At 45.8% G+C, this 15743-nt stretch overlaps 1 protein-coding gene across 1 annotated transcript; it reads left to right on the top strand.

The window, feature by feature from the left end:
- Window positions 1-661: 661 nt before the first annotated feature.
- On the top strand, window positions 662-2797 carry LOC115737433 (mitochondrial carrier protein CoAc1-like). The gene is made up of 7 exons (XM_030669555.2): window positions 662-839; window positions 1049-1134; window positions 1229-1436; window positions 1690-1807; window positions 1893-2077; window positions 2234-2353; window positions 2602-2797. Exons 1-7 carry the CDS (start codon window positions 669-671, stop codon window positions 2713-2715), a joined length of 1002 nt encoding a protein of 333 aa, XP_030525415.1. The 5' UTR covers window positions 662-668; the 3' UTR covers window positions 2716-2797.
- Window positions 2798-15743: the final 12946 nt, after the last annotated feature.

The following is a 15743-nucleotide window of genomic DNA, read 5'->3' as shown; positions in this document are numbered from 1 at the left end:
GCGAGGCTGTCCCTTGTGGTTGTCAAGGTGACCGCGCTTGAGCGAAATCGACCTCGATCGCCACAGGCGAGGCCGGCCATCGCCTAAGACCGGCCACAAGAGAAAATGAAATGAAAAAAGAAAGAAAAAAAGTAAAAAAAAAAGACAAAATAATTAAATCGTAAATGACAAAAAGGCCCTTGGTAAGGCACTTTTTCAAGAAAATAAGGGTATTTCAGGTCCTTATTTGGAATTTTCTCAAAATCCTATGAAAGATAAATAACTAAATCCTGGAAATGGAGATTCTTGTGCTCAAAGAAATAAATTTGCAAAACGACTTACCGCTTCTCTTAGAGTTCACATTTCCCAAGCCAATCTTCAATTGCTATAATATGAACATCAAAATTTTTGAGCGAAACCATCCTAACTCACTTTAAATTCACACCGATGCTATTTCATGATTGTCCTTTGCGGCCCATTTTCTGGAGCTTCCTAATTTAATCTTCCTACAGGTAGATTGAACCGAGAGAAGAAGGAAAATTCCATTTTTAGAAAGAGTTACTATTCAGAGCCTCCCTAAAAATGTACAAAGGGCAACCCCTCAACATCATTTCAGATTTTTTTTCTTTCTTTCTCTTTCCTGGTTTCCATTATTCTCGATTCTGTCAGTCACCCACAAAAGCAAAGACATGGAATCTTCCCGTGTGGGAAGATTCATGCATGTCTGGTCAGAGAATGGGGACGACTGCTTCGTCGATGCTTTGCCAGTTTGCGTGAGGGAATTGATCGCTGGAGGTGCTGCTGGTGCCTTTGCCAAGACTGCCGTGGCGCCCCTTGAAAGGATCAAAATTCTCTTGCAGGTACTTTTTGGGCGTTTAATGTGGCCATGCAAGGACAAGATTTTAGGTGCTTTTGTCTTTTCCGTTCGTGATGTCTTTTGGGGGGAGAAAAGACCATAAGAATCAACATAAGTTGAACAGAATGAACCGATCGGCATGCTATGTCCCTTCAATTTTCTCGGGGAAGTTTAATTCTTGCGTATAATGATAATGTTTGTCCCATGTTTTAGATCAGAACTGAAGGATTTCGTTCCATTGGTGTGTACGAGTCCTTCAAGAAGATCCTCAGGCATGAAGGTGTTCAAGGGCTATACAAGTGAGTCCCCATCCCCTCTGTTTCATGGGGTTTTTCTTGGAGACTTATGGTCATTCTACTTGGGTATTTATGGTTCTCTGGAAAAAACATGTAGAGGAAATGGCGCGAGCGTCATCCGGGTAGTCCCGTACGCAGCGCTGCAATACATGACGTACGAGCAATACCGGGGTTGGATCTTGGACAACTGTCCCTCGCTTGGGACGGGTCCTTTTATCGACCTCCTGGCGGGCTCTGCCTCCGGAGGAACGGCTGTGCTGTGTACATATCCCTTGGATCTGGCTCGGACGAAGCTTGCTTATCAGGTCAGCAATAGGCAAAACTAGCAAACGATGGAAGGAAAGACAAATGAAGGGCGAGCTCCCTAGCACGAGAACTCGATCGGTTCCAATTTCTCTTAACTTGGCTCAATTTCGAGCAGAATCAGAGCATATTTTCGCTTTGTGTCCTCTTCATATTGATGATTCTGTCATGTGGTCAAGCAGAATTTCAAAACCTTTGCATGAACCTTATCTGCAACGAATTTTCCTGGCATATTCACGTGCTCTGTTTGGCCAGGTGATGGATTCATATTCTAGTGAAAATCCTCATTCTCATCCTCGACACCCGAGGCTTCGCCATATCTTCAGGAACGTCTATCGAGAAGGCGGAGTGCGTGCTTTCTATCGAGGCATAGGTACATCCCTGTGACAAGGTAGTCCCCACGAGACATAATCGACTGTCCTGATCGTTTTGCGCTTCTCATACGACGTGCCATGCAGGTCCGACATTGGTAGGGATTCTTCCGTATGCCGGCTTGAAGTACTATATCTACGAGGAGCTCAAGCTCAAGATTCCGGAGGATCGCCAAGATTCGATCGTGATGCGTCTCTCCTGTGGCGCTTTGGCGGGGTTGGTCGGGCAGACATTCACATATCCATTGGACGTCGTGAGGCGACAGATGCAGGTAACTCCGACACCGAAAGATGCTCAACTTTTGATGTCTCCATCTCCATGACAAGCAAATAGGGCGAAAAAGGAAAACCAACCACGACCCAACATCAACATGCGCATCAACTCTGTCTATCAGGCTCAACAATGTTTGCTGCATTCAAATTTTCAGGCTGAGACTGCGGAACTGGGCAATGCCCGGTTCAAGAACACCATAGAGGGGCTTTCGAACATCGTTCGCAATCAAGGGTGGAGACAATTGTACGCCGGTTTAAGCATCAATTACATCAAGGCAAGCTCTCGTTATAGCCAATCCAGAACGCCAATTTGCTATCTTAACAAGTCTGGTGCTAATCAATCTGTCCATGCAGACTTTTTAAGATTAGAATTTTGCATCCTCGCATAGATTTCTTCACGGAAAACTCATTATAGTAGTGTGAAGAGTCTGATTACATACTTGGAATGCAAACATTTATCTGCGACGAACAATATAGTTTCGAGCTGAATGTTATTATGCATATATTTGGGTATGTTTTGCAGGTGGTGCCTTCAGTGGCCATTGGGTTCACAGCGTATGATGTGCTCAAATCTTGGATGCATTATTCAAACCAGCAAAACGCTCATCACTCGTCATCTTCGAATGCACAAAATTGAGCAGAGAAATAGTCTGTCCAATGCCCGATCACGGACAGACGCGAAAGTATTATCGGATTCGAGGTTTGTTCCACCCTTCTCATTTTTGCTGTATACCCCAAAATGTTGCTCATAGAGAAATTTGAATAGCAAGAACCGTGGCCGGAATATGAGTTTTGCCATGAGAAAATTACCAAAAAAGTTCTAAACCTATTGTAATTGTGCCAATCCAATCATAAATCTTTTTTTTTATCGATTCAGTCCTAAACCTTTTGCAATTGTGCTATTTCAGTCCATCCAGCGAATTTTGGCCAACCGGTGCTGATGTGGACCCCGGCCGACCAACGACCCAATACTTTAATATTTTTTGAATTTTTTTATAATTTTTTTAGTAATTTTTTCTTTTCTTTTTTTTTTCCCGCCAAGCGAGGTAGCGACGGTGAGGTCGAGCCCCGCCATGGCCGCGCGAGGCTCGACCTCGCCGACCTAGATCTAGGCTTGTGAGGTTGAGCCTCGCTCCGCCATGGCGAGGCTCGGCCCCTCGGCCTTGTCTCCGGGCCGGTCATCGATCGGCGACCAGCTAGAGTTAGGGAAGGGAGGGGGAAGAGAAAAAAAAAAGGGAAAAAGAAAAAGAAAAAACGAAAAGAAAATTTGTAAAAAAAATTATAAAAATTCAAAAAAAATTAAAATATTGGATAGCTAGCCACCTGGCGTTCACGCCCGGCGCCACCGGCCAATATTGGTTGGATGGACTGAAATAGCACAATCGCAAAAGGTTAGGACTAAATTGGCAACAAAAAAAAATTATGACTAAATTGGTACAATTGCCATAGATTTAGGACTTTTTTGATAAGTTTCCCGTTTTCCGTCTATGTAAAGCGAGATTTTTCTGGGAGTGATGCCCTCGAATCTCAGATCATGTCACATTTTACTATTAGTGGACTGTTTCATCAGATGCCCCATTGCGATAAATGTTGGGATAATAAAAATCTTTTATCGTTTGACAATATTGTAGCCTATGTTTTTCAATTACATTGTGAGAATGTGTTGTTAGGTGAGACGCGTTTATCTCGTTACTTGGTCTAGTTAATAATCTCTCTAAAAATAATGATTCAATCCCATTCAAATGATTTTTTACGCTCATTAGTCAGTCAGTCCAAATCAAATGCATCGTTTTGTTTATCATAGGATCACGAAGTCAAAGAACAAGATGACTATTTTGGGTGATCATACATTCATATTCCCATGAGAGAGCAAGTCTCCGCGTCGGCACATGGATTAATCGCAGCGATGAATTCACTTCCCTATTTCATTTAACCAAAATTTCCAATAATTAACTTCCCAAAAATTTCAAATGAAGTTTGAATAATCAAATCTCATTTCAAAAAAGATTGGGTAACAAACTTTACGTTGATAAATAATCGCCTTAATTGAACTAAAAAAAATAATTACAAAGCGGTCAAATTATTGACAATAAAATTACTTCTTTCTTTACTCTTTCTTCTCTAATGAGGGATGGCTTCTAGTTTATGGACTTTATTTACTGCTTACCGTCCCAAGGACGTTGGAAAAAAATGTAACCCTGGGAAAGTAGAAAGTATCATGCAGCAATTTGATTTGACTGAAAAGGTAACATTTATCACCTTATATCCCCAAAAATATTGCGAGCATGTGGTGATACTTCTATTTCGTGCATATCAGTTGCCTTGTAAATGATTTCCACCGCGATAGAGACCTATGTTCGTCAGCGAGATACTATTTTCTTTATTTTTCTAGGTTTGCGGAATAGATCTGCGCTTGTTGACACTCAAAATAATCCAAGAGAGACTCGTGACAAGCACGTGAGGAAGCGATAATCAGCTACGGGAAGAAACACTGAAGCAAGGAACGTTTCAATCGAAAAGGTGCCACGTGTCGGGATAAATTCTGGCGCCACTTCCTTCTAGAACAAGAAAAGCGCGCGGAGGGAGGCCACGATCAAAGCGGTTGGCGGTAATCCCCACGAGGTAAAAGAAAAGGCGCGAAGACTAGGAAACCGTCATTCCACGTGGCTTATGGAAAAAAGCAAAGCGTGGGGCCAAAGGAAGAAACCGCTCGGCGGTTACTAAAGAACTTGCCTATAAATACCTCGCAATAGCAAAGATACGGGGACACACAACAAATCCAAAACACCTGCATTATCAAACTAGCTCTTAGCTCTTAACCTTTAGCCTTTAGCCTAGCCTAGCTGTAGCTTTGAGATTCCCGTCGTCGATTCAATTCCGGCGAGTATCATATCCGGAGTTAGGTGTCGTCGATTAGATTTCGGCGTCTGCTCTTTAGGTTCGGTATCGTCGATTAAATTCCGGTGTTGCACCCTTCACCCATCTCGTCCAATACCGTCGATTCAATTCCGGTATTGTGTCCTATAATTCCCCGTCCAGTCTTGTCGATTGAATTCCAGCATTGTGTCCTACGTTATTCCTCGATCATGTCGATTCAATTCCAGGGTCACGTCGAAGTCCGTCAACATACAGTCACTATTGCGTATTGGGCCGTCGAAGTTGTCGAAAACCCGTTTGTAACGCGCCCTTCTATGTAAATCTATTGCATTTGACACTCTCTGTCCAAAACCGACCCAGAACTCCTTTTCGGAAAACGAACGGATTAAGTTCGATAAAAGATTCTCGCGCAAGCAACCTTCTTTGGGCCATAGTCAATCCGGGCCTAGAACCCATAACCAGCAAAGCCTTGTCGAAGGATTTTAACGCGCAACAATCTTTTTTGGCACGCCCGGTGGGACATTTGGTGTCGGTTCGAGAGAAGTGCTATGCCACGCACACGAGGACGTAACAACATAGACGGTGGTGGAGACGAGCCCCGGGAAGAAATACAACGAATGGAGTCATCCACGGCCCATCAAGAGGACGTCGAGATCTCTCGACAGAACGTTGAGGAGCCAAGGAGAAATCCCGAAATGACGCCTGTCATGCTAACATCGATAAGGCGGACCATCGAAGAAGTCCGGAACGAGTTTGCTGATCACATGGTACGGCGGATGACCGAGGTTGTCGGGCCATTAATCATCAACACGTATCACGAATGTCTTTGCGAGGACAACATGGGATTACAATTAACCCACCTCATGCTCGGGAAGGGAATGGTTTCGTACCAGCAGCAAGTGGCGGTTTACCAAGAACAACACCGCCAAATATAGGCCTTACGGAGACGAGAATACTCAGCCTTTAGCACCTCCGCGGATTCTCGCAACGAGAGAGAGGCGTTACCGGCCAACGAACCCGGACCCCCGGTAAATGCGAACATAGGTATGTTCCCTAGACATCCTATTCGACAAGATATACCTGCGGATCTTGTTATGCTTCCGGGACACCCTGTTCGACAAGACGAGAATATTGCTCGTCGGGAAGTAGCTGCCCAACATAACCCTGTCCCTATCAATGAACAACCGGTACCCATGATTGTCGAAAATCAGGGGGCAATACCCTTTAGGGGGCAATGGCAGGCTAGGGGGCAAGATCAATTACCCCAAGCCAGGGGGCAAGGACAGTATGGACACCGGGCCATACGACCTGGATATCGACAGATGAATCGGGCCCTTCAACCACCAGGTCCCCGAGCCAATGTTTCAGCCGGTTATGCAACCCATATATCATCCTCCACAACCTGGATATCAAATGCCATATCAACCGCAGTACCATCGGCCGGTGTTTGACCGGACACCCGTATACATTGATCCAATGGTAGGATACCGGGCTAATGTTTACCGAAAACCATACCCGGATTGGATGGATACGATCCCATATCCAAGAGGGTTTAAAATACCCGAGTTCACACTTTTTACTGGGGAAGATGATCGGTCCACGTATGAACATATCAACCGTGTTCTAGCACTATGTGGGGATGCTACACATGTGGATCACTGGAAATTAAGGCTCTTTCCATTATCCTTGTCGAAAACAGCCTTTACATGGTATCTTGCATTACCACCCAATTCGGTGTTGACATGGGAACAGATGGAGCGTTTGTTTCATGGCCGGTTTCAAAGAGCGGTGTCGAACTTGTCGGTAGCAGATTTGTCGACGATGAAGCAAATGACAAACGAGACGGTCGACCGGTTTGTTGCAAGGTTTAAACGGGCTAGGAACAAATGTTTAGTTCCTTTACCAGAAAAAACATTCGGCGAGTTCGCTTTCAACGGGTTGAAATTCGAAATACGAGATAGGATGGTGGGTCATCCATGTGCGGATCTATTCGAATTATCCACGATGGCAACAAAGTACGAAAGTCTGCTTAAGGAAAAAGACAAAAGGCACACCCGAAGAGGAGATGTAAGTTTTGTCGAGCCACCCGATTTCGACGAAGAATCAACGGAGCCCGTCGAGGTGGCCGTCGCCCAATTAACCATCACAAGCCATACACTTGCCAAGCACTGAAGCCGACAAGGATGAAAGAAAAGTCAACTATAATGGCTAAAGCAAAAGAAGCGATGTATTATTCATTCGATGCGAATCGGGCGAGAAGAAATTTTCGACATATCATTGGGCCGACGGACAAATCAGGGCGACGGAAGGGGCGAAGATACCGTCCAAAGAAGAATTAGCGGGGAAGAAGTATTGCAAATGGCATCACTCATGGAGCCATAACACATCGGATTGTCTAGTCCTTAAAAAGAACATTCAAGAAGCGATTCGACAAGGAAAGATCAAATTTGCTGAAGACAAAGGGAAACCCCCGATGGATGTAGACGCGGATCCTTTTCCAGTAATGACTGGAATGGTATCTTTAAAGAAGTCGAGTAAAAGCCATACGTCAACAAATTTATGCGCTTATTGCAGGCGAAAATTGGGAAACATGAGTACACACGAAGAAGGGTACCAAAAGAGCGGTCAAACCAGTCATAGCAATAAGACGCTTTTTTACATTGAAAGTGCCGGACCTCGAAGAAGTTCCAATCATCGGAGAGTTTATAAGTCGTTTAAGCGGAGATACGATGAAGGGGACCCTACAATTGGTACTTTAGGTGAGCCAAGTGGCAAGTTTGATTATTACGTAAGCTATGGTCCATCAACCCTACATCCCCAAGAAAGAGTCCACTATGGATGGGGAAAGGAGTTCGACAGAGATTTTCGACAAGGCCTTCATGAGCCACATCGTCGACGCACTCTTAAGATACCAAGCAACCCCGTAGAAGGGTCATGGTATGAGGTGACGAAAGATCAAGAAAAGGAGAAAATTTTGACCCGAACTCAGAAGAGAATGGTGCAAAGAAAGAACAGGGGTCCGCATACTACGGCAACGGGAGATTCCAGCCCGGTCATGACTCGATGGCGGCGGCTCCTAACCACACCAAACTGCGGAGGCCGAGAAATCTGTTTGGCGACGACGACCGAGAAGAGACACACCCGACTCAAGAAAAAGAGGACAAGGGTACAAAGACACGAAAACATCCGCATCCAAATCTCGATTTAAAACCCCTGCTAGCGTGTCGGTTTCCCCCTAAGCTCTTGTATGGTACGAGTTAAGTTACCACACGAGTTTCAACTCGAGTCGACCTCGGCTGACGGCGGCTATAAAGAAACGACGCAAGAAAAGGAAGGGGCTCGGTTTTGCTTCAGCGATGAAGAGACCATGGAATTCGGAAACCCATGGAAGATCTCTCAAATCACTTGAGGTCGCTCAATATAAATGCCAAGATCAACGGGCGGCCGTAATGAAAGTAATCTTGGTGGATGGCGGTTCAACGTTAAATCTCATTCCATACCGCTTCTTCAGGAAAATCGGGAGGAATGATGACGAAATAATCCCATCGAATATACAGTTATCTGATTTCACTGGCGAAATTACTGAAGTAAAGGGAGTATATGTCGCCGACGACCGTCGGATCTAAAACATCGAGGACGTCTTTCTGCGTTGTCGACGCCGACGGATCTTATAACTTCTTTGTTGGGGCGGGATTGGATACATGGAAACCAATGTGTCCCATCGACACTTCACCAGATGCTAGCATTTTGGAATGGGGACAAAGTGGAATATGTAAAAGCAAATCCCCGGACTTGTGTTACCTGGACCCGTATATCCGGTCGGGACAAAGTGATGCTTGGGATGATTGCCTTCGCATATCTAAGCCGCTCGAAGTGGACCCAAGAGATATTGCATTCTGCCGTTTCGACAAAGGGAGTACCGAGTGGATCCCAAGAAAGGAACCGGTGGAACCGATCGACCCGGTTTTCCGATGGAAAGTCGATTATTTGCGCAAAACCTCGGCTGAGAGGTATGCGGCCTACGAAGCGAGCAAAGTGATCAAGCCCGACAGCTTGCGGACGGCATTTTAGATTTTGAAGACTCACCAATTAAGGAGGACGACAAGGTAATTCAAGCTCAAGACCCATTGGAAGAGGTCAATCTCGGAGATGAGGCTGTCCTCAACCTACTTATGTAAGCCAACTACTCGATCGGAGATACAAGGTTCAAATGGTAAACCTATTGAAAAAATATAAGGATTGCTTTGCCTGGAATTACCATGAGATGCCTGGACTCTCGAGGAGCATAGTTGAGCATCGATTACCAATTAAAAGAGGATTTCGACCACACCAACAGGCCGCTAGAAGATTCGCTCCCGAAGTGATCCTTAAAGTTAAGGAGGAAATCGAGCGTCTCCTTTCAGCCGGATTCATAAGACCAGCAAAGTATGTCGAATGGTTGTCAAATATCGTGCCTGTCAAGAAGAAGAACGGCAAACTCCGAGTGTGCGTTGATTTCCGAGACATTAATGCGGCCACCCCTAAAGACGAGTACCGGATGCCCATCGCCGATATGTTGATCGATTCGGCATCCAATAATGAAATGATGTCCCTCATGGACGGGCATTACGGGTACAATCGAGATATTCATAGCGGCGGAGGATGTTCACAAGACAGCATTTAGATGCCCCGGGGCCATTGGTACGTTCGAATGGGTCGTCATGCCTTTCGGTTTGAAGAATGCTTGTGCTACGTATCAAATGGCAATGAATTATATCTTCCACGATATGATTGGGGAGTTTATGGAGGTCTACATCGATGACGTCATCGTCAAGACGGACCAGGTAAGTCATCCGGACCACTTAGAGCAAGTTTTTGAAAGAATACGCAAATTTAAGTTAAAAATGAATCCTTTGAAATGCGCTTTCGGGATAAAAGCTGGCAACTTTCTTGGCTTTTTGGTTCATAAGAGAGGTATAGAAGTAGATATGAACAAAGCTAAGGCTATTTCAGAATTACCATCTCCCGATAATAAAAAACAGTTGCAAATGTTAATCGGGAAATTAAATTTCTTGCGGCGTTTTATAACTAACCTCTCGGGAAAAATCGAAGTTTTCTCCCCGTTGCTCAAATTGAAGAATGAGCGAGAGTTTATGTGGGAAGAAAAACATCGGGTGGCTTTCGACGGGTTAAAAGAGTATCTCGTCAAGCCACCAGTGTTGGCGCCACCAAAGGCGGGACGGCCATTAAAGTTGTATTTATCGGCTGCTGATATAACGATCGGGAGTATGCTGGCTCAAGAAAACGACAAAGGGAAAGAGCAGGCCGTATACTACCTAAGTAGGATGCTCAACGATGCCGAGACAAGATACATGTCCATCGAAAAACTATGTTTATCAACGTACTACGCCTTGTACAAAATTACGACATTATATGTTGCCGACTACGGTACATGTAATTTGTAAAACAGGCGTGATTAAGTACATGTTGTCCAGGCCAATCATTAGGGGCCGGATTGCAAAATGGGCGTTTACTCTAATAGAAATCGATCGATTTATGTGCCGCTCAAAGCGATAAAAGGGCGAGGCAATATCCGATTTCATTACTTGAATACCCTTCGGGTTTAAAAGTCGAGGATGATGAAAATTATCCGGGTATTGCGCCTTAGATATTATATTTCGATGGGTCGGTGGCATCCGGTTCGGCGGGCGCGAGAATCATGGTCATATCACCTTTTCGACGAGAAAACAAAACTCATAATCGGGCTTGACTTTGAATGCTCAAATAATCAAGCCGAATATGAAGCCCCGATCGTGGGTCGAATGTTTTAATTGACATGGGGATCGAGTCAATTAAAGTGAAGGGCGATTCTCAGTTGGTGATCAAACGGCTAAATGGTGAGTATCAATGTTTGAATGAAAACATTATTAGGCATCACCACCTGGCAAAAGAATTGTTGTCGAAGTTCGTCGAATACGAGCTAATCCATGTCAAGAGGAGTGAAAATTCGAGAGGCTAATGAATTGGCTCGGATGGCGTCGGGATATCGTATATCGAAGGAATTAGCGGACCACATCATTACTCAAGTAAGAACCTTACCATCAATAGATGCCCGGGTAATGATGATTGAGCGATCCGAAAGCTAAGGAGAAACCGGCGGCCAACAAGATTGGAGAACCCCTTTGGTAAACTACTTGAAGAACCCGGGTTCTGGCGGTAGGGACTTCAAAAGGAAAGCCTTAAAATATTTGTTGATCGACAATGAGTTGTATCGAAAGACAATCGACGGACTACTTCTCAAGTGCTTAGGGCGGAAGGAAGCAATGCTAGTCATGACGGAAGTCCATGAAGGGATACGTGGTGCACATCACGTTGGATTGAAAACAAAGTGGTTGTTAAGACGACATGGGTATTTTTGGCCAACAATCACCCAAGACTGCATCGATTACGCGAAGGGGTGTCAATCGTGCCAAAGGCATGGACCAATCCGGCAAGTACCCGCCGCACCGATGAACCCAATTATTAAGCCATGGCCATTTCGAGGTTGGGCAATGGACATAATAGGGAAAATTTATCCTCCCTCGTCGAAGAAGCACGGTTTCATTTTAGTAGCCACAGATTACTTCACAAAATGGGTTGAAGCGGCGTCATATAAAAGCGTGACACAAAAAACGGTTAGGGAGTTCATCGAAGAGCGAATTATTCATCGATTTGGAATTCCAGAGACTATCACTACTGACCAAGGGACGGTCTTCACGAGCCAAGAAATACGAGACTTTGCTAAGTCGAGGGGTATCAAGATGATTCATTCGACGCCCTATTACGCTCAGGCTAATGGCCAAGCAGAAGCCTCCAACAAAATAATCATCGGATTGATTAAAAAACATTTGGAGGACAACCTAAGGGAATATGACTCATTGTTGTCGACGGTGTTATGGGCTTATCGAACTTCCAAAAGATCAAGCACTTGGGTCACTCCCTACATGCTAACGTATGGACAAGAGGCCGTGTTACCCCTGGAGATTACGGTGCAATCATTGAGAGTAAAACTCCAGGATGGTATGGCTAAAGAGCGATACGATGAAATGATGTACACCAATATTGATGAATTGGGAGAAAACCGAGCCACAAGACTGGAAAAATTGATGGCTCAGAAGCGAAGAGTTGCCAAGGCTTACAACAAACACGCGAAAGCCAAGCGTTTCGACGTGGGAGACTTGGTGTGGAAGACTATTTTGCCTATGAACCTGGACAGCGAAAAATTCGGCAAATGGTCGTCGAAGTGGGAAGGACCATACTTGATAGTAGACGCCCTCCCGGGAAATGCATATCGAGTAATGGAAATTGATGGAAGAGAACTACAACGCTCAATCAACGGGAAGTATTTAAAAAAGTTCCACCCATCGATGTGGGAAATGCGGGAAGCGTTAGAGGACAAGGAGTGAGAAAATCCAATTCATTCATAAAATTTCAATACATCCCTCACTCTCTCTCTTTCCCCCTCTTTCTCTCTTTCTCTCTCTTTCTCTCTTCCTTCCTCTCTCTCTTCTGCTCGCCCCAGCAAACCTTCACTTGGAAGTGCTCACTGAAACGAACCACGAAGCCCCGCGCCCGCACTCCAACTTGGCGTTCTCTTCCGCGCACGGTGATGAGCTTGACCAACTCTTCCAGTGTCGCCTCCGGCTGTCCTTCTCGCCCTCCGGCCCGGCGAAGGTGCTCTTTCGACCTACGAGAAGACCATTGGTAGAGTCCAACATGGCCTTGAGACCCTCCAAAGGGGGCCCAATGGAAGCCAAGGAACGGGTCTCACGAGGCTTCACCCGTTCATGTTCTCGTTGCTCGGTTTCCTTGAGAGGCCTTCGCAGTGTGTCGCCGGGCTGGTAGTCGGGCGGTCGGAAACAATGTTCCGAAGTTGAAGGACGCTAGCATGAGAGGCATGGAGAGCTTCTTGGACGTTGCAGAGTTCCTTGTGCACCACTTCTCCGTTCTCAATCTCTTCGATCTTACACCAAACTTCATGTTCGGTGAGATCATCTTGAGACATGGTCGCGATTCCGTGAAACTTATCCGGCCCGTAGTCGAAGAGCGTGACAAACTCTTCGTAGTCCGACCGGAACGGATGGTCGGAGAGAAGATTTTGAGGCGCAGAACGGTTGAGCAGGTTGTGAAGTCTATCGAGGGCTCGCGGTTTCGCCACCAGCATGGTGTAGGTGTAACTCAGAAGGGAGATAATCTCCCTCTAGATAGGCGAGAACTCACGGCTGAAGTATGTAGGGGGAGACGAAGCCGTAGAAGAAGAAGCACGCTCCATTAAGGCTTTGAGGAAGTTTTCTCTAAGAATCAAAGGACAGAAGGGTTTGGATGAAGACGCACTCCGGGCAAGTAACCCTATTTATAGATGAAGGCCAAGGAACGGTTCGCCCCACGATCTTGAGTATCCGCCCACGACCTTCCGACGATCGAGGCGATAAAGGATAGTGGACGGTTATCGAGGCGAGAAGGTATATCGCGATTGGTGAAACACATAAGCAACCATAATGGCGCAAGTGGCGGGTTTTCCGCTGGCTATTAACCATGACGAACCGTCATGACGATTTGAATTCAGAAGAAGAAATCGGAAACGACGCCTTTCATTAAATGCCGCATGGAAAAGGGTGATCTGAGAAGATCGCGTCATGATGAACTTTGGAGAATTGACACTAAGACCGGCGGTTCAATGATAGAACAAGATGATAAGGACGGTGGCATTAATATGGAACTAGCAACAGCGGACTACAATACGTCTGTTCAAGACTCAAGACGAAACTATGAAGTAGCATTTCACTGTTGCAATTGGCGTCAACAATTGCCTCCTTTCGATGACCGGCTTGCATCATATCAATGTGCGATGATTCGCAAATTGCCTCTTCTTTGTTTGATTGCCTTCAATTGTGCGAGATAGTACTTGCGGGGTGGTACAACCGTCACTTTCCGGGGTATCAAGAACACTACGTCGATAAGCCGGCTCATTGTCGGCAAAGAAGGGAATCTGTTTCCAACTTGTCGATAATCGCTAGTTCACGCCGCCTTATCCTCGAAGGACCGTAAAGTCGAGCTAAATGTGAGGAAAAGTTCATTAATGGCAAATCCAAGGGCACGACATTGGACCGGATAGGGCAAATGGGCCGGAAAAGCAAGGAGAGCTTTGATCTCATCCTCGATCGGCGCTTGGTTACATATGTAGGCATATCCTCCTCCCAGTAAGTCATGCGGGCGTGACCACTTGCCGCGAAGGTATGAATAGTCGCAGCGAAGAGTATTCGATGGGCCAGCCGAGGCACTCGCCATGTTCATATGAACAACCCACGATTTGTTGGGTAAGTCATCCGTGCGGCCATCAGAAGCCGGTGAATCATCCGGGAAGAAGGTCGGATCAATAATTACATCAAGCAAGAATGCGGGGAGTACTCACTTTCATTATCAGATTGCTTATAACAACGGAGGGTTTACCTTCATCAATTGGTTGTTCAAGTATAATGCTCGGAATAATGAAAGAAGCGAGTCTTCTTAGAGGATGCGATAAGCCCAATGAGTGTCGACGGACTTTCGAGAGAACGTCCATTGCAGATTGGTTGAGAACAAAGAGGAGCGATAGGAGAGCCACCACTTGTCGAAAAATGAGGTGCTACAAGGATGGTCGAGAGAGCGGACAAATACAAAGCGCCCGAGAACGGCATGAACAACTTCGATATGGCCCATCATGTCGGTTACCTCTTTCTTGCGGCGGAGAAAGGGAAATTCATGGAATACACCACCGGCATTGGAATCCCCCGAGTAAGCCCGAACGGGCGAGCACAATAATGAGGATTATAAATCTCAAGTCTCGATGAGAATTTGCCCCCACCGGACAAATTCATAGCTAAGTCAGCCGGGGCTAACACGCTCATCCAGAAAAGACAAGAATCGGGATCTGCACTGGAGGAGCTATAGATATCATTATCGACGTGCGGCCTGGAGAAATCAAAACTGGTGAGAGACAACGGTTCGGTAAGGAAGTCATCGAAAGCGGTAAGATTGTCGGGGGCACAGCGAAGGGCCCGATTGAACGCCATGGGTACATCATCCCTTTTCGAGGATTCGATCGTCAAAGTGAGCGCTTGATCAAAAAACATATGAGGAAAGTACATTCGGACCCAATGGTGTAGAATCCATAAAGGACCCGAAAAGGGGGCGGGATGATTATTCGTCGGCGAAGATTGAGCATCCGACAATCCCCGATATAATGCAGCCCGGAACATTCGGCCTAGGCCAACATCAACACCACATGCCGGTTCATAGGCCATATCAAGAAATTCTGAGGAAATTCGACATGTGGGGAGACAAAAGACATATTTGCAAAGCCAACATAAAATGAAGGCTGTATGTTCCTCGAGAAGAATGGGTCCCGAAGGTTTAGCATGGCGATCCATGAATTCGCCATATGGCGAGTCAAGGCGGCGGGACATATCAAGGGAAAATTGGTCGTCCGGAGGTTGAGGGTCACCATCGATAAATGGAGAAAGACCGAGTCGAAACCAAATATCAAGAAGGGTAGGGGTCACTGGACCAATAGGCAAAAAGAAACAGTTCGATGATGGTGACCAAAAGCAACACAAACTACCGACGAGGCCATACTCCGAAGGATCAATGAATGTACCGCAAAAGGACGGTAGGACATCTATCCCGGCTCGTGCCCACGTAGTAGCCGCTTCTCCTTCTAATCGTTTGTACCGGTTGTAAAACCGATGGTCGAAGCTTGGGTATGAAGAAAATCTATAGTTACTCGACTGA

Source organism: Rhodamnia argentea, chromosome 2, assembly GCF_020921035.1.
Source record: "Rhodamnia argentea isolate NSW1041297 chromosome 2, ASM2092103v1, whole genome shotgun sequence".
Classification (NCBI taxonomy): domain Eukaryota; kingdom Viridiplantae; phylum Streptophyta; class Magnoliopsida; order Myrtales; family Myrtaceae; genus Rhodamnia; species Rhodamnia argentea.
Note: the sequence above shows the minus strand (reverse complement) of the source record. Positions and strands in the feature narration are given on the sequence as shown.

What these genes read in the sequence shown, in the direction of transcription:
- LOC115737433 (XM_030669555.2), top strand. Translation starts at nt 669, where the DNA reads ATGGAATCTTCCCGTGTGGGAAGATTCATGCATGTCTGGTCAGAGAAT. An exon ending in GGTGTTCAAGGGCTATACAA is followed by an intron (nt 1,135 to 1,228) that starts GTGAGTCCCCAT and finishes AAAAACATGTAG; the next exon opens with AGGAAATGGCGCGAGCGTCA. An exon ending in TGCTTTCTATCGAGGCATAG is followed by an intron (nt 1,808 to 1,892) that starts GTACATCCCTGT and finishes CGTGCCATGCAG; the next exon opens with GTCCGACATTGGTAGGGATT.